Source organism: Arctopsyche grandis, chromosome 6 (assembly GCF_051622035.1).
Source record: "Arctopsyche grandis isolate Sample6627 chromosome 6, ASM5162203v2, whole genome shotgun sequence".
NCBI classification, from domain to species: Eukaryota; Metazoa; Arthropoda; class Insecta; order Trichoptera; family Hydropsychidae; genus Arctopsyche; species Arctopsyche grandis.
Window position 1 is genome coordinate 18402923 of NC_135360.1, and position 19137 is coordinate 18422059.

Consider the following 19137-nt stretch of genomic DNA (forward strand, 5'->3'; position numbering starts at 1 on the left):
ATATATATATATATATATATATATATATATATATATATATATATATATATATATATATATATATATATATATATATATATATATATATATATATATATATATATATATATGATGAATTTCCCCGGAAATCTTTCCGGTTATCTTATCTAAGACCGCGCGGAAAAAAAGATGATTAAACATTTTATGCCGTCTGATAATCCTACTATAAAACTTCAGCAAAGAAAGCGTGTGAGGCTAGAAGGTAGACTTTAGCTCAAAACAGAGAAGTGTGTTGGAGAAGTCTTCATCCAGCAATGGATGCAAATGTTGGCGATAACAAATCTTGCCGCAATTGTAGGGGAGACCCAAGCTCAAACAATCTACATATCTGTAAGCTCTTTCGGCCGAAAATTTTCGCACAACCCTGAACCGCATTCGCCGCACCCATGCATCGGAAAAAATCAAATCAAACAAATAAAAAGTGCAAGCCGAGAGTGAGAGAGACGAGGGTATGCGAAGAGAGCGAGAGAGAGGACGTTCAAATGTGCGACCGGCGAGTGCGCCACATACACACACACACACACACACACACACACACACCGGTATGCAAGTGTGTGCAAATAAAACGAAAATAAAAGCGCGGAATGCTAATGACCGCATTGGCGCTAAAAACGCGTAACGGCCGGCCATGTCGCGCTCGCTTTCGTCCCGCGAGTTTTCCCGCGCGCTGCACGTGCGGGGAAAACCGCCCTGCATACACGCATGCAAGTACATAGGTACAAATGTAAGTACGTCGTGTACGTGCACATGTGCACGGTGCAGTTGCACAAGTGCGGGGAGACCGGTATGTGTGAGTGTGTGTGTGCGCGCGCCGGCCAGCTCGAGACTCGGCTGCAGACGTTGCACTTCTGCAACAAAAGCGCGTCTGCACGCGGGTCGCCGCGACTCCACCCCGATATTTGAATATCACGCGTGCGCTCCCCTCGCCCCGCAGCCTCCCCTCCCCTCCCCCAGTCGCGGCCGCAACGGAGCGTTGCGTTCTGCAAACGGACAATAAAACAAGTAGTGCCGGCGGCAGGTACCTAGAGTGACCCGCGCACCATCCGCATTGCACACAATTCGCACGCATCGTTACGCCATTTTCCGCGCGCCACGCTCCACACAGCGCAGGTGAGATTCTCTTCGTTGTGTTGTTGTTGATGATGACGGTGTTAAACTGTGACCTAATTCATGCCAACTTCTTACTTACATAAACTGATCTAACATTTGTCAATACTCAGGGAAACACTGCAGTAATTAGCCACTTGAAGTTTTAAAAAATTTAAACTACATAGTATCATTTTTAGATTGCTTTCCTGTTTACCACTGACGATTGGAAATTTTTTTGAGTGACAATTTGTAGTTCTTCCCTTATATAATACATGGACAAGTTAGGTGATGTCAGTACTTTTTGCCTATTTATTGCCATTTCTTACAACGTTTTTACTTTTCGTAAAACTTGGGTTGATACAGTCAGTTGAAATTTGCATCTTTTGTCACAATATACTAGTCAGATTGTTTTCAAATTCATAGTTTAAATCTAAACTTATTAATTGTATAAAATAAAAAATCTAAAAAAAATGCATTCGCAAAAGTTTATTAACTAAGATCACATATTTTAATCAACCATATATATATTATATGTTTATCAAAAATGTAAAGTATATTGTATGTGTGCAATTTATTTTGCTTTGGAATTTGATTATAAGAATTTTGGTTGTATAGTAATGAAGGTGGTTTGTTGTCTTTTTGAATTCTTAGAAAAACAAGTTAATGATAGTGAAAATTATTATTCTGAATGGTAATGTACGTATGAAACTGTAAAACAGTTGATCAAATGTGAATGCATTACTTTTTAGCTTCGAAAGCTTTTTTACCGCCAAATATTGTGTTTTGCACAATATTTGGCAGTAAAAGTATTGTATTATCTTGCACAATTTTTTAATTGTTTTGATCTCAACTTCTCGGAATCAAATATTATTGTAATTTTCTTTTATCCAAAAACATTTCAATATGAGATAGATATGAATCATGCTTCAAATCACAACAATTAGTCAGATCAAATTGGATACCTTCTTTATTAGACTTGAAAATGACTGCAAATCTCTTCGTAAATAGCGGTACATATTTGAGTGAAAATAATGGAAAATAGCATTTTTCTCTGTCGACACTGAAAAATAATGTTATTATACTTTTTATTACCTACCTATCTGAATATGTCGCCGTTCCTATTTAACCGTGGCAGTATTGCATTCGATTCTTTAACAGCTACATCCATCTGAAATTCCTGTAAAATGGTAAGTGTTATTGCAGACATCATAACTTCCATGTTCATCCTTTGAATATGTGATACAAGATTGAAAACGACCCAATTTTAAGTCGGGCTGAATCATTGTCGGCATAATCTGAAAGTAAAAATAAAGATCATTCATTTTCATCATAGTGTTGTGGAGGCGTGGTGGAAATTCATCGAATAAGAATCCAATTGCATAACGCCGGCACGGACGGAAACCAATCGGAAGGTGGTAAATTTTCCTCGAGTTTTCCGGGCGCGCGGGTACGCAGAGACGCGGACGGGATGCACGTGCAGATGCAGATGCAGATGCGGTGCGTGTATGGGCGAATCGCGAATTTGCATTGCGGCGAAGAGACGAGGTGGAGGTTGAGGTAGAGGTAGAGATAGAGGTAGAGGCGGAGGCAGAGGCGACGGCAGCGGCAGGGGCGGGGGCAGGGGCAGCGGCAGCGGCGGCAGCGGCGGCGAGAGGGAGAGGGGCGAGCGGCTCGCGGGGGGCGACACGCGGGAGCTGCGCGCCCCCTCCCCGTCGGCCAGCCGCCAGCCCTGGGCGTCCTCGCGAGGACCCCGTACCGGACGCCATTGTGCCCAGAGACGGCCGCAGTCGCCGCACGCCACGCCGGTTAGTCGTCACTCGCCTTTCGACTCTCGACCCTCGGCTCTCGACACCGACGACCGCCAACCGGCAACCGGCGACGGCAACCGACAACCGGCAACCGGCAACCGGCAATCGGCAATCGACAATCGACACTCGCCAGTGTTCGCGCGCGCTCCTCTCGACACGACCTCTCCAGCCGGTCATTCGTCGTCCGCTCTGCGCTCTCCGCTCTTCGGACGCCCCCGCGACTCCCTGCCCCGCCGCGCACGCGCACTCGCACTCCCGCAAACGCAACGCGGGTGTCGCACCGGCCATACGCACCCATGAGACAGTGTTAGCGACGAGAGGGCCGACCCCCCCCCCCGCCCGCCCCCACAACACCAGCCCCCGGTGAGACTCCCCCGCCCCCTCCCGCAATCGCCCCTCGCCCCCCACCCACCAACTTTTCCGAACACTTTTCATTAAACTTTTCGTCCAATCAGAATCCAACTAGATTCAAGTTTGAATTAAACACACACACACATCTTTTATTTTCTTTTTCACTTTTTCGTCCAATTTCGAATTTCGAATTTCGAATAAAATATAAACAAAAGAACGGCGCCGAGCGTTGGCACGCTTTCATTCGGTTCGGTCGCGCTCAGCGGAGCGGCCGTTGCGCTGCACTCGAAGTTTTCTTTTTGGCGAGTCTGATGTAACGAGGGTCCAATCTCGAATATCGAATCTCGATTAACGGGTGTCCGGCGAATGCGCCCCCGCAGCCACTCTTCCTTTCCATCTCTCATTCGTTTCTGTTTGCAGTTGATATGGCGGAGGGGAACGGAGAAGTGTCCTTAGACAATGTTACTGGGCTGGATCCCCATAGTAACCGAACTGAAGACTACCCTAAATTAATACAATATGGATTAGATACCAAGGTATTTTTATTATCGCTTTTATGTATCACTTTTCGACGCTCTCAAAGGAAAAGTTTCATCGGATTAGCCTGAAAATTATTTCGTTTCGTATGAAACTTTTCTTTTGTTTTCGCGTAATTTTTTCGATTTGAATTTGTGTTGAAATTAGTTCGATTGTTTTTGTGTGCCGTTTCCATTGTTTTCGGAGTGAAATAAACTTTCGTATGTTTAATTGCAAAACTTACACTACACCCTAGTTTCTATTATAATTTTTCTTCAATGTCGTTGTTCTTATCGTATGCATATCGAAGCCATTCATTCCGTTCGATATATGTGTAGTTTAAAATTGTGTCACGTAACTGGAAAATTAAAATAATAAAAATAACAAATTTAAACTTTCATCGTGAAGATGAACTTTTCGTTGATCATTTTTTTTTTTTTTTTGAAATTCGGTTTTTTTTTTAACTACATACATAGTTCAGTGTCTATTTTCGATCATATCTTCAGTTCGGAAGAAAAACGTCACAATTAAAAAAAAACGACTGAGTTATCGATTGCATGCACTCGGAAAAAATCATTCTTTTCGCTAGAAAAATGTCATTTGTCTAGTTCAAGTTACGATTGACACAGGGTAATATTATATTTTCGCTTTTTTTTTTTTGTATGGAAGTGTTCACTACGTTCAAACTTCAATCGTCTTTACTGAAAAAATACACTTTTTGACTTGTGACGTTTTTCTTCCGGACTGACGATATATCATAAATGTGTAATATCCAAATATTTTTATACATTTTTTTTATTATTATTATATATGTATGTGCATACATATGTATATGTATATACATAAATGGGGGTTTATGAGTAGTCACATTTATGTAAAAAAAATCAGATATCCTCTATGTATATGTATGTATAGCTCGAAATGCATAGCTCAGTAAGCGTATAATGCTATCAACTGAGGGGTCATGGGTTCAATCCCTGGCCTAATGTTGCCGGCTAGAACTTACATAGATATATGTGGGGTCGATCGTTTCCTATCAGAGTTTGCCAATTTATCTGATTTCATTGTTGAATCGGTTCCAAACAAATTGGTAACCTATCCTCATTTATCACCATTATTTGAATATTATTTCAAATTAAAAATAATAATGTTATAAATTTGGGCATAAAAGTTTTGTACAAATTTGGCCATAAATGTCGCCTTGGGGTAAAACCCGCAGTGACACTATGGTACATATACATATAGTTTTTAAAATTAAATAAAAAAAATATTATTATGAATTTGTAAATAAGCGAGTTACATTTCATTTGGAAACGACAAAATATAGGTCGAGCAAAATTTTTTGTAACTTAAAATAATGAACTTTACTGTGAACTAATAATGAACTGTGAATAAGTTTATCATGTTGTTGAAGTTATCATTTTACATTCCAGGTGGCTATTAAGTTAGATGAAATTTATAAGACTGGTAAGCTAGCTCACATTGAGCTGGACGAAAGAGCTTTAGATGCTTTAAAGGAATTTCCTATCGATGGCGCTTTAAATGTTCTCGGACAGTTTGTAGACTCGAATCTTGAACACGTATCTAATAAAAGTGCCTATTTGTGTGGAGTCATGAAAACGTACAGGTTTGAAAATTATTTGTTTAATTACATTAATTACATGTGTATTAAAATAGCCAAAACAATTTATATACATATGTATCTCTTATAATTTTTCAGACAAAAAACTCGTGCAGGTCAACAAGGTACGCAGCCCGCTGCTCCCGCTGTGGTGGTCAAAGGACCCGATGAAGATAAGATCAAAGCAATTCTTGCACGAACTAATTATACGCTCGATGTGACCACAGGTATAATAATGATTATGAATAAACTTGACAAGATTGTCGTTGAATATTTAGTGTAATTTTTTAAAATGTATGTTCATATTTTGTTTTAGGTCAAAGGAAATATGGTGGTCCTCCACCGGGTTGGGAAGGGGCCACTCCGGGCATAGGGTGTGAAGTCTTTTGTGGTAAAATACCGAAAGATATTTACGAAGACGAACTTATCCCGTTATTTGAAAAGTGTGGCACTATTTGGGATTTACGTTTAATGATGGATCCTATGACTGGTACTAATCGGGGCTATGCATTTGTCACATTTACCACCAGAGACTCAGCATCATGTGCCGTAAAAGAGGTAACACCGTTTTTACCGACTATTATTATTTTAAAAATGATAATTAAATTTACACTTCGCAAAGTGAAAAGGACAATTTTTCAAAACAACTGCTAATTTTTATATTTTCTCAATTTTATCATTTGTAATATACAACATGTATGTATGTATAAAGCAATTCTTGAACATAATCACATGATTTGTATTTGCAAACAAAATGCTTTTCTTATTTATTTGCACATTTAAGATTTAATGTTATATTTCTGACAAAAAAATGTTAATACCATTTAGTAATATGAAAAGTTTTTCAACTGTATGCATTGTTTATAAATTCTGTGAAATTGAAAAAACTTTGACAAAAATTCAAAAGAAACAAGTTTAAAGACAGATTATTAAGATTACTTTAAAATCATTATTTCAATAAATATTTTCACTTTTGATTTAAATTCGTGTCGATCAATATTTATTATTCTCGTTATTTTAAATTTAAAATTCACTTTTATATTTACCAAATCTAATAGTAAATTCTTATGAATGGATGGAAGGAAATTTATATATATGCATATTTTTTTTAGATTTATTCTTTTCATTATATGTAATTAATGATATTACACAAATTTTGAATTTATGGTATTCAATTAATATATTATTAATATTTTATTTAAACGTCAATGTCCAAAACAGCACTTATCAAATTTTGCTTCTTATTCTATGAAAAATAAATTATTCATTTACTCCTTGATGAAGCCTTGCTTGCCATCCCTCAATTCTCCTGTTTCAAACTATAACCTCAAATAACATTATTAATTTTGTGCTGTACTATACATTCTCTGTTCTGTCTTGTGTCATGATAATATTTAAGTTTTTAATGAATGTTAAGTTTCTCTTTTGAACTGGCACTCGGCTCCAGGGCGATGATGGAATTGGCATGCAATTGGTTTTTTATGGATTGAATCTAAAATTTTTTTCAGAGTCTCCTCTTTGCTCCTTCAGTTATTTTGAAGACTGAATGTAAATGTATAACATTTATGGTACTATGTGCAAATACCATTATACAAATACCTACATATTTATATATCATATGGTATATAATATAATACATAGAATCATTGTGATTTTCTATTATTACTGTTTATTTTTATTTTTATTTGAAGCTACTTGTATTTTGAGTGATATTTCTTTGTATAATTTTAGTATTTTTTAAATCGGACTTGGATGGATCATATGATTATTTTTTGTTCCGGATATTTTTTTAATTAGTTTACTTAACTTTTGTTTATTCTTTTTTATATAATTTTATCAAAAAAAAAAAATATACAAGTTATGGTTATTAATAAATTGGTATTAGGCTCTGTGCCATTAATGGTTCATTTAAATATAAGTGAAAAAAAATTTTTTGAAGTAGTATTATTTTTCAAAATTTTCCAAATGTAACTAGAATTTTTTTGGCATTGTATTTTTTTTTTTAAATTAATTAAAAAACTATTTGGCATTATGTTTTCCCACAGCTTGATAATCACGAAATAAAGCCGGGCAAGATTATGAAAATTAACATTAGTGTTCCAAATCTGCGACTTTTTGTGGGCAACATTCCCAAATCAAAAGGCAAAGAGGAGATACTGGACGAGTTTGGTAAATTAACAGGTAAAGTTTATCAAAATTAATCGCACAAATGTCACTTTATCGTGGCAAATCTGGGGTCCCACTGGTTCGGGCCAGTTCTTAAGCTCTTCTATCCTTGTGTCCAACGGTATATCTATTGATCAAATTAAATTTTCCTCTCCAATGTAGAACGCTTAAGATTTTACCTTTGAATTATTGCCTCTGCATTATTTGTATACATCTATTTACATCCTAACTAAACATTACTTTATTTGTGTTCAAAGTATTATTATGTATATTGTTTTTTAGATTTGTGCTTATGTAGTGATTTTTTATTTCATCTTAACTTTAACTGCTGCAATAACATTTGGTGAATAGTTCTGCTTTATTTTATGATTAAATTGATTTCTTTTGCCACCTATTTCAAAATAACTTAGGTTTTATGTTAATTTAACAATATAAGAATATGGGTGAATTTGAAATTTAAACTTGCCAAAATGCTTTTTGATGATTTTCGAAAGCATTAAGCTACGAGTGTATAAATCTGGTCAGTATATGTAGATTGATTGTGGTGTGATGTTTTCAATTTGCAATTGAGTCAAAAAATATATACATAAATGCTATTATAAATCCTTGGTACATACAATAAAATGCCTGTGGTTTTATAATTTTTTGAAACGTGCTGCATATGTCACGATTGTTTTTGAAAAAGAAATAATAATTGAGAAGGAATGTAAGACGCTTAAACAAATGTATGTATTAATATTAATAATAAAGGGTATATCTGTTTTTATAAGAGAGTGCATATTGAATGATTTCATAATTGATTGATAAGATGCTTATTTTCAGAGCATGCTAATAAGCTTATTTAGCTAAATTTACATATGTATAACACATTAAATATTTAAGCACTTTTACGTTTCGTAATCATTATAACACACATTCAAACATATGTACATAGTTATTTAAATTATCAAGTCTTCGTGTGTATGCTATATTAGATTATTAATTTCATTCAAAGGTTTAGAATTGAAGTTTCCGTTTAATAAATAGAGGCTTTAAACAGAGGCAAAATCCATTACATCCTGTTTTAACAAACTGACATTCCTATCCAATGCTTGATGAAATTTTCCGTTATCCCTTTCCGGTCATATGGTCAATAAGGCTGCATAGGTGTTGTCTTTTATTCTACCCAGTGGTCTAAATTGGCTCTTTTCCTTCTAAATTATTCTTGCAGCTGAATGATTACGAAATTCTAAAGGGCAAAAAGATTGGCGTAACAATTTCATTTAACAACCATCGTTTATTTGTGGGAAATATCCCAAAGAATCGAGATAGAGACGATTTAATTGAAGAATTTACTAGGCATGCACGTAAGTTTTTAAGTAATTCATACGAAATTCTTTACCCCTGTTTATTTTTTCTTTTTTATTTGAATAATTTCTTCAAGATTGTTTGAAAACTCGTTTTATTTACACAGGTCATAATTTCATGTTATTCCTCACATTTCCTCAATTACATTTTCAAACATTATATTTCATATTGAGTTAAAGTAATTTTTTAAAATATGTATATTTGAAATATGTAGATGTATTTTTCATGCCTGAAAATATTTTTTAGATGTTTGATGATTTTTTTTATATGTAAGTGATTTCCTTACATTTTATTTATTCCACTGGTGGAATACAATTATATACATGTAAATATTTATATATAATATACATAATATATGGTGTTGGCTAGAGTTTATTTGTTTGTAAGAAGAACTGAAAGTGAGAGATAAATGCTTTTGGTTAGATAAATGGTTCTGCATTATACGGGAATTATTTTTACGTTCGTAAAAAATATAGTTTTCACTGGAATAGTTTTATCAATATATTTATGTAAACAAGTCAGTAATATATATTTTTAAAATATGTTCACAGCTGGCTTGATGGAAGTAATTATTTACAGTTCTCCAGACGATAAGAAGAAAAATAGAGGCTTTTGCTTTTTGGAATATGATTCACATAAAGCAGCATCATTAGCAAAAAGACGGTTGGGAACCGGTAGAATAAAAGTAAGTGCTCTTTTTAACATTAACTATCTATTTATATGACATTATATAGGTAGTATAGAACTTTTTGTGTAACTGGTTTAAATATTTTAATTTTGAAAATTTTATATTATTAGAGTGAAGTTAAAAATAAACTTGAACACAATTTCATTTCTACAAAATAAAATATACAAATAATGAAATTAAAGCTACCCGGTCTATAGGTAATTGGATTTGTGAAAGGCTTTTTTTTAATATATGTATAGGTATTTGGAGTACTTAAATCATGAATTCTTACAGATACAATCAAATCATTTACATATGTTAATATAACTTTAAATTAAAAGAAAATCTTAAAAAATATTACTTCACTAATAATAACATCTGTATTGTATGGATCATCTAGTTTAGGATTTCTTAAACGTTTTCCTCCATTTAGCATTTTAACAATCCATTTTTTTTACAAAACAGCTTGATTATTTTATAATACAGGCGGTTGTTATAAAATACATACATTTAAACCATTTCAGGCGCATATTGATTTTGAAAACTTTTCACCTAACATCAGTGTTCTGCAAAACATAGTTTTAGTAACTCTGGTCTAGTTATTGCTTGAATTATGATATGTGAATCTCCAGCAATTGCTTTGTGAACCACTTGGGTCTGCAGACATCATTGGAAGAATCGCTACTTTATATTCTTTGAAATATTAAGGATTTTTTTTCAAGTGTTGTTAATTTTAGGTTTGGGGCTGTGACATCATTGTTGATTGGGCCGATCCACAGGAAGAACCTGACGAGCAAACAATGAGTAAGGTAATTGTACCGAGTTGCATTTAAATATTTTAACAATTATTTCTTTTTAATGGTGAATTGAGTTAACTTTTATTGTTTATATCGACTTTGAATAGTAAACATACATTTATTTTATAGGTCAAAGTGTTATATGTACGAAATCTCACTCAAGATATTTCTGAAGAATCTTTAAAAGATACATTTGAAGGTTATGGAAAAGTGGAAAGAGTGAAGAAGATTAAGGACTACGCTTTTATTCATTTTGCTGATAGAGATACTGCTGTTAAGGTAATTAAAAAATCTTTATGTTGCATTCTAAATTTTCAAAATTCTCAAAATGTTTTGTGATCAATTCATGTTTATCTCTAAAATCACTTGCAGGCAATGAATAGTTTGGATGGCAAAGATATGGAAGGATCTCAAATTGAAGTGTCTTTAGCTAAGCCTCCATCTGATAAAAAGAAAAAAGAAGAGATGCTACGAGCTAGAGAAAAGAGATTATTACAAATGATGCATGGCAGAGGAGGAGGGTTTGTTATTATTAACATATATACTATATATTACGATGTTTGAATTCCATATATATAATCTTTTGAAGTTGAAAATTTGCCAGTTTTTTTTTAAATATTTAATAGGAAAATATTGGTTTACTTATTATATTTATTACATATGAATTTTAGCACAAGCAAAGCTTCCACTTGCTTTCTTCAATTAGTCTTCATATTTACATATTATATTGTGTTTTTATCAACTTCTAACTAAAAACATTTTATTTTATATTCAAGATGTTCTCCATCGCAAATCGTAATGTATGGACGTGGTATGCGGCCATCTGGTCAATATCGTGGACCAGCTGATCGTGATAATTATGGTAAGTTATTTTATTCATTATGGCTTTTTGCCTTTTGCTTTCACTAACCCTTACTAATGGTGAAATTGTATTATTGGATTTTATTTTAAACTATTATGTAATATTTAAAAATATGCTATTATTTGGTATCAAAATTGGAGAGACTGAAAATAAAAATTCACGATTTAAAATAAATATATAATATTTATATTAGACACAAATGTGCTTATAAATATATCGAAATGTTTGACTTAATAATTTTGTTTTTGCATGTTTCACGTTGCATTATATTATTTAAATTTAACTAATAGTTTAATTTATATGCCTAGTCATTTATTGAGACCATAAAAATAAGATTGCTTACTGTATCTTTTTGTAATAACCTGGTCTTGTTTTGTCATTTAATCCACTCTGTTAAACTTATTTAGTAAAATAAAACTTATCAAGTGAAATGTTCATTCCAATTGAAATGCATTCATTTTTGTTGGATAGTTTCCTTGTATTAGATTCTATTTACAATTTTCTATGATTTGTCATTTAATAAAAGTTTAACTTTTATTATAATTTGTACTTTTTTATTTACTCTTGAGGCACATGAATTTGAGATAGTAAAAAAACCCATGTTGCATAAAAATGAATAATTATTTTTTTGTATTAAACAGATTTTTTTTAAGTTATGCATACAATAGTGTTAAATTATTCTGAAAACATTAAATATGTACATAATAACGTTTATATCTGATATTATCAAATGTACAATTATAAAATTTAGTATTTTAAGGTTTTTCCAAGATTTCATTAAATTTACAATACCGTTATTATTTATTGGATGGCATGTTAAATAGTAATATTAATTTTATTTTATTGAATGATAACAAAGTTCAATTAATATGCGATGACATTGTAAGCATGTTATACAAAAACGCCTTATGTACATATATGTGGGGATCACATCATTTGATTTTCTGGACTAATTTAATAAATTTCCAAATATACACTATTTATTGTTTAATAGTGGGACGCCAATCGTGAAACTTTGTACTAAATTGACGTAATATTCAAACAGCGTCTAATTTTATAATTTCGATATGTAATTTTTAATAATAAAGTCTAAATGAATAAAGTACATATGATATAATAGTATATATATATATGTCGCACGCTTGCATGTTTTGCATTTCATTCCAGCGATTAAATGAGAACTATAAACAAATTTTTAAAAATAATTAACTTTGAATGAATATTTTTGGTGGCTTAAGATTGATCCATATGTATATGTATGTACAATGTACATATAATAATAGAATATCAAGATGGATAAACATACGAAAAAAATTATTTGAAAAATACGTTGCAACATATCTATTAATAATGTCAAATATAATATTAAGAATAAGATTGCTAGTATATATTCTGTGTATTATTTGATTTATTTTGATAAAAATCAATTAATTTATTTAGGCATTGTATTATATTAGTGAGACTATAAGATTTTATTGAGCTTGTTTTTTTTAAGTAATCTACATAGTTATAATATTTTATTTTATGTATGTAGATGTGGGTTGTATGGATAGAAAGTGGTTGAAATATTATATTATACATGTTATATGTAATCGTGCTCGTACATACACGTTTTCTTTGTTTTGTAATAAATTCTATTTGTGTTAGTGAAAATGTACTGCTGCTTTTGGTTTCCAGTTCAATAATTATGTTCGACACAGCTAATTTTAAAATAATTATATGAAATCAAAATAAGAATTGCATGTACGTTTAGTATGTGAAGAGGTAATGAGTAGAAAACGGATTGTGTAGGTGTTTTGTGTGAGTTTTAGCGTTTAAGCCTAGTGTTTAGATGTTTTGGCTTTGCGTGTTCTAAAGGGCTCTGTATTTTATTATGTGTGTTTATAGATTATGATTACGAGTATTACGGGTATGGTGATTACCGAGGTGGCTACAATGAGCCATATTTTCACTACGATGAGTTGTATTATGATTATGCAACACCCACACAAGCTTCGGCTGCCCGCCAGGGCCGCATCAGAGCTCAACCGGTGGGTCATCCCAAATTATAGTATACTACATAATCATTTAATTTATTATATATTTTTTATATATATATATATATTTAATAATTTGCAGTTTACCACCGCTCTTATGTTTTATATATTTTTGTTTATTTAACGATTGGCCTTATAACTGTTTTCGGTTATTATTGAACTAACGAACGAACAAGTTGATTTCAATCCCACCGTGTCAAAAAAAATTAGTTATTCGAGATTGCAAAATTTTCATTTTAAATTAACTAGTCGTGATTATGATATTTAACTCTTTGCTGATATTTCTTTAGAAAAGTATCTTGAATTATCAATAACAAATATGAAAAATATTTGTAAATATACTTTACATATAAGAATAAATGATATACTTATTACGGTATGTCTGCAAATATGAATACGAAAACTTCGTACTTTATATTTGTGAGATATGTATAAGAAAATAGGTCTTAAGGTTTTTTATTGTTTAAGTTTTTAATGCCTTGTGGTTTCTATTGTTTTTATTATTATTTTGTTTTGCTTTCTAATCTGCTTCTTTTTGCTATGTATGATTTTGTTGCTTTTGCTTTGTCTTTGGGTTTATTTGTTGCTTTTTTCTAACTGACTAATGAAATTAACCTTTACTACTAACACTATTTGTAATTTCTTTTATGTAATATAAAACAGATTTTGTACTGGCTCAGGACACAGGTATATTGATGTCGATCAAATGATAAATTTATTCATGTATTTTTTTTGCTTACCATAAAATATTAAAAAACAAGCATTTGATTCATGAATGTGTGGGTGTAATTTAGATTAAAAAAAATCATTAGTTACTACCCCTTTCTCATTTGTGTATTCTATTTTAGAAACAAATTTAAATATTTTTGAATATATTTTAGTAAAGTTTTGTTGTACATATAACAGTCTATTATAATTGTATGTTATTGAGTTTCAATACTTTTACTTTATTCACATTTTCATTAGACAGCTTGATCTTGTATCGTAATCACAAATATGAGTTTTATTATTATAATATGTTGTAAAAAGTTGATATTATTCTGAATTCTGATCTGATATTTGCCTCAATATCAAAATTGAGTCAAATTGGATCAGTGTGATGGGCTACTGGATAAAATTCTTGTATGATCATAAACATTATGTTATTCAGTGATTGGAAATGAAAAGAACAGGTTTAATTTAAATACTATGGTTGATAACGAGTAATGGGTGGTTTTTATTACATAATTCTCTTGAAACATATTTACATATATGTAATATGCTAAAATATGTTAATTGAAATGCCTTTCTTTTTAAATAATAATACACTCATATTTCAAAACAGGATTCATTATATAGTCGAACAAATGCTTTTAATTGATATCTCGGAAAATATGTTTTGTAATGAAAAAATTTGTGTTTAAAATGGAAGTCAAATTTTGACAGTGTAATTTTGAATGGTTTTGTCATGATTGTGTATATCCAATATATCTTCTTGTCCAGGATGGACATGGGCGTGGAGCAGCGGGCAGGGCGGCTGGGGCAATCGGTGGGGGGGCCATGCGGGCCACCAGCCTTGGACCGGGCAACAATCGCGCAGATCGTGGCCCTCCACTGTCCACCGTCCATCAACACAATCATCGTGGCAACCCTCGCGTCAAGGGAAATTTGCCAGGTATTTTTTAGTTCATTCTTCCTTACACAAATCTTATGCAATAGCTGTTATTTAGTAGTTAGCTATGTATTTTTTTGTTTTATAGGTCATTTTTTTCATATAACTTCTTTTTTTTGTATATTTTCTCATTCTCAATCAACACTTAAAATAAAAACACAGTTTAATAATGGTATAGTTGCGTTTTTATTTATTAATAATAAAATAAATCGCCAATATTTAGTCTTCTGTACTTAAGAATAATATTTATAATTCACTTAAAACATATTTAATTGATTTGATTCTCTCTTGTTAGTATACATTGTATAATATTAAATATATGAAAAAAATTACTAAAAAATTCGTCTTTAGCGCTATATCAATTTAGTCTTTGTTTAAAAAGTTTTAACGTCTTAATAATAATGGCGTTAACAGTGGTTGATTTCGAATGTATGTACTATTTTCATTTATTTATTTGTAATATCTTTATATATTTATTGTTTATATTATTTTACAGTCTTTTTGAAAACCTGTGTATAAACTACTGATTCTGTGATGTGATTTCCTATCTATCTAGGTAATTTCCAAATTCCAACAACATTTCCTTATTATTATACCCTTATTCTAATTTTCTATATCCTGAATGACATAACAAACATCCTTTTTTTAATTGTTATTAAATTTGCATTCGCTTATGAATGGTACTTAATATGTGTATTTATTTATATACACATACAATACATAACGTGTAAAGATGTACCTATGTATATATATACCCATGAACTTGTTCTGAAAATTTGATTGTTTTGTTAGGTAAACGAAAGTTTGAAGGGGGTCACCAGAACCAAGGGGGGGATACAAAGCGTCGTATGGGGGGCATTGGAGGCAGGTGGGGTAGCCGAGCCAATCAACCACCATCGGTGCAGCAGTCATCTGGAACAAATGGCGCTGACCACCCACCCTGGCATATGGATACCTACCAAACCTGGAGCTAGGAACTCACATCCTCATCTTTGTCTCATTTGCGACTCTTCCAAATTTACTTATATTTCTTACTGTTATTTCTCAAAAAGCTCAATTTAAAATATGTAATTTGTGATTTTTAAAATATTGATATATATATACATATATGTATACATATGTATATACAATATGTACATGTATGTATATAATATATGTATATATCAATTATTGTGTATAACACAGCCTTAGATATTTCACTATAATTTTGTTTATATTTACATGTTAGGGATCTCGGTTAGAATGGAACCAGGTTGGTGAAGATGTGAGGAATGAATATGTAGTGGTTGATGATGTTGGCAAACAAGTGGGCTTTATGGTTCATATTGAGTGATTGGAGTGTGTGACCCCGTGTTGTGCAGGGAGGCAGTCCTATTGAGTTAGTCAATGTAAGTGTTATGGTCATCCATGACCGTTGTGATAGCTTTAAACGACTACAATGTTTTCATTTAGTCGAAAACAATTTAAGTAAGTAAACGTATTTTAAATGTGTTTGTTTTATTAATTTGGGATCGAGCTGTCACTGTACTGTTTAGGGAGCGTGCGTAAATTACACTCGCACAGTTCGCAAGACAACCCACTTGTATATAACATTGTTCATTATGGAAATGGATTGCAGAATTATGGTGTGTTTGAGTTGCAATCGAGAATTAAATTTGTTCTTTAATGAAATTATGTTGCAATATTTTTTTTAAGTATTTATTGGCTGTTATTATTTTATTCGGTATTTTGTTATTCATCTATCATGAGTGAATGCGCTTTTTTTGTTATATCGATGATCTCTATTAGTATACATACATTAGTGAACGAAGTTCTCGGAGAATATTGTTTTTGTCTTTGAAAATTTCATATTGGAAGTGACTCGCTTAGAGGACTAGTTGCTGTGCTGATGGTTCACCCCCTTGTTCTGGAGATGTATTACACTATGCAGGGGGAACACCACCCGCTAAAAAATATATAAAATAAATCTTTGGTTCATGGTATAATCACCGAGGTTTTCTATTGTGTTGGAAACCTTTTCTATGTTTTTTTTTTTTTTAATAATTTGACTTTGTTTTACAATTTGTATTTGACTCAGATTAAAATCTTTAGTAGGATGTTATCCATTTGAATAATTTGATTGTAAGTGTCCTGTTAAGCTTAAATTTTCTTTTGACTTTTTAGCGATTTACAAACATGTAAAAAATATGGAGAAATTCCACAAGTGAATGTGTGGGTTATTTAATGTTAGTATTTGAATGTTAAGAGCAGATAATCTGCTAGACTGATGCTATTAGCAGAAGTTAGGAAGTGGACGAGATGAGATGCAGCAATGGACAATTATGGTCGTCTACATTCAAAAGAGTACTCTTTATTGATTTCTTATTTATTAATTTATAATTTTTAACGTTTATTCCATAATGTCCATTGTTGTGTCTCAATTCAGATATATATATTTTCCTAAAACTGTTCAGTTGGAAAGTATTTTTGTTACTGAAAACAATGTCTGTTCTTTAATTATATGTTATCGAATATATTTTATTCCTGGCAAAAATATATTTTGCAATGTGATTTATTTAGCAGTAAATGTATGTCTTTTGGTGTTTCACCGATAAACTGTTAAGTTTGACTCATTTGAAATATGGAACAAGGTCATAAGTTTCGAACACTTTTTTACTGCTAAAATAATACTGAGTGGTTTATTAATCTATTCATTATGATTTTGATGTAATCAATTCCTGCTTTGCTTACTTTTAATATTTGTTTTGCTCATTCACCCGATTTTCGAGGAATAGGACATATGCATATGCATATATTATCCTGTACAACATTTTCATTTAGTATATGCATGTACATATATTTAATATGTTGAAATAACTTTTCCGGCCATGTGATAGTTTGAAATATCAAATTTTCTTATTTGACTTTAATCATAATATTAATAAAACAGTTTTTATGTGGACTACAATTTCATTGTTTTTATTTATTTCAATTTTATAACATTCCATCCTGATTTTCTTTACACCATGATGAACAACGGACGAAGTGATGAGTTTTTTTTTTTTGTATTTTTTATTAAAACGACCATTTCGGCGCTATGTAAACAATATATATATAATATACATAATTGAATGTGAGTGTGTTGTGTGTTTTGTATGCGCGCGTCCCGCGGAGGGGACGACTTCCGGTACGGGAAACTCGACACGTTCAGATACAATACGACGACCCCCTAGTACATATAATACACACGAGCATCGTACAATTACGAGAAAAACGTTATTTATTTTTATTTTTGTTTTTTAATTATTTGGTGTTCTACAAACCCATCTGTAACACTTGATCTAGTGTAAAAAAAAATAACACCTCTCAGACAGAGATCGGATCGGACGCTCGCTCGCTCGCTGCTTTCGTCCTCACACACACACACACACACAACGCGAGTCCGAGTCGACGCGAGCCCGCCAACCCGCCAACCCGCGCACGCCCTCGTATAAAATTTAACTAACATCGATACATATTATATGTATATATCATATTTGTGGTGACTTAAAAAAGACTCGTACATCTATATACAGTACATATATATATATATATATATATATATATATATATATATATATATATATATATATATATATATATATATATATATATACATATATGTTATGTATTTTATTTATTTTTTATATAACGGCTAACGCTTACTTTTTACTTTGCGACGATACAGTATAGTGGTATATATTTTTTTATTATGTATATTATGTGTATGTATATATATAAAAAGTCTGCGGGTGTGTTGTTGCGTGTGTAGTGGTGGTGTGGTGTAATGGCGGGGGTGCTGGTGCTGCTGTTGGTGCGACTGCGGCTGCGGCTGCTGTCGATGGTCGCGGTGGTGGTTGTGGTGGTGGTGGTGGTGGTGGTGGCTGTGGTGGCTGTGGTGGTAGTGGTGGTGGAGGTGGTGATGGCCATGGCGATGGCGATGGCGATGGTGTGGCGGCGTCAGACGGTGTCCGCGTTGGCGAGGCGCTCCCCGCAAGGGTCGCAGTGTGGCGGGGGCGGAGGGCTGCGCGCGGACAGGGGCGGCGGGGGCGGCCGCGGCGGGGGTGGAGGCAGGAGTCTCGCGCGTCGGCGGCGCCCCCTGCGCGTCCCCGCCCACACGCCCCCCCCGGCGGCCAACGCGACCGCGCCCCCGCCTGCCCACCACACCC

At 32.9% G+C, this 19137-nt stretch overlaps 1 protein-coding gene across 3 annotated transcripts; it reads left to right on the forward strand.

Annotated features, from left to right (window-relative positions):
- The first annotated feature begins 749 nt into the window (after window positions 1-749).
- On the forward strand, window positions 750-17895 carry Syp (synaptotagmin binding cytoplasmic RNA interacting protein). Of its 3 annotated transcripts, XM_077433015.1 has the most exons (14): window positions 750-1149; window positions 3708-3823; window positions 5237-5430; window positions 5524-5651; window positions 5741-5982; window positions 7470-7605; window positions 9489-9622; window positions 10342-10413; window positions 10531-10680; window positions 10774-10922; window positions 11178-11263; window positions 13151-13293; window positions 14782-14953; window positions 15743-17895. In XM_077433015.1, exons 2-14 carry the CDS (start codon window positions 3713-3715, stop codon window positions 15922-15924), a joined length of 1899 nt encoding a protein of 632 aa, XP_077289141.1. In that variant the 5' UTR covers window positions 750-1149; window positions 3708-3712; the 3' UTR covers window positions 15925-17895. The 3 variants fall into 3 exon arrangements, with proteins under 3 accessions (XP_077289141.1, XP_077289142.1, XP_077289143.1); XM_077433016.1 differs by lacking the exons at window positions 750-1149; window positions 13151-13293 and adding an exon at window positions 2683-2933; XM_077433017.1 differs by lacking the exons at window positions 750-1149; window positions 13151-13293 and adding an exon at window positions 2745-3299.
- The last annotated feature ends 1242 nt before the right edge of the window (window positions 17896-19137 follow it).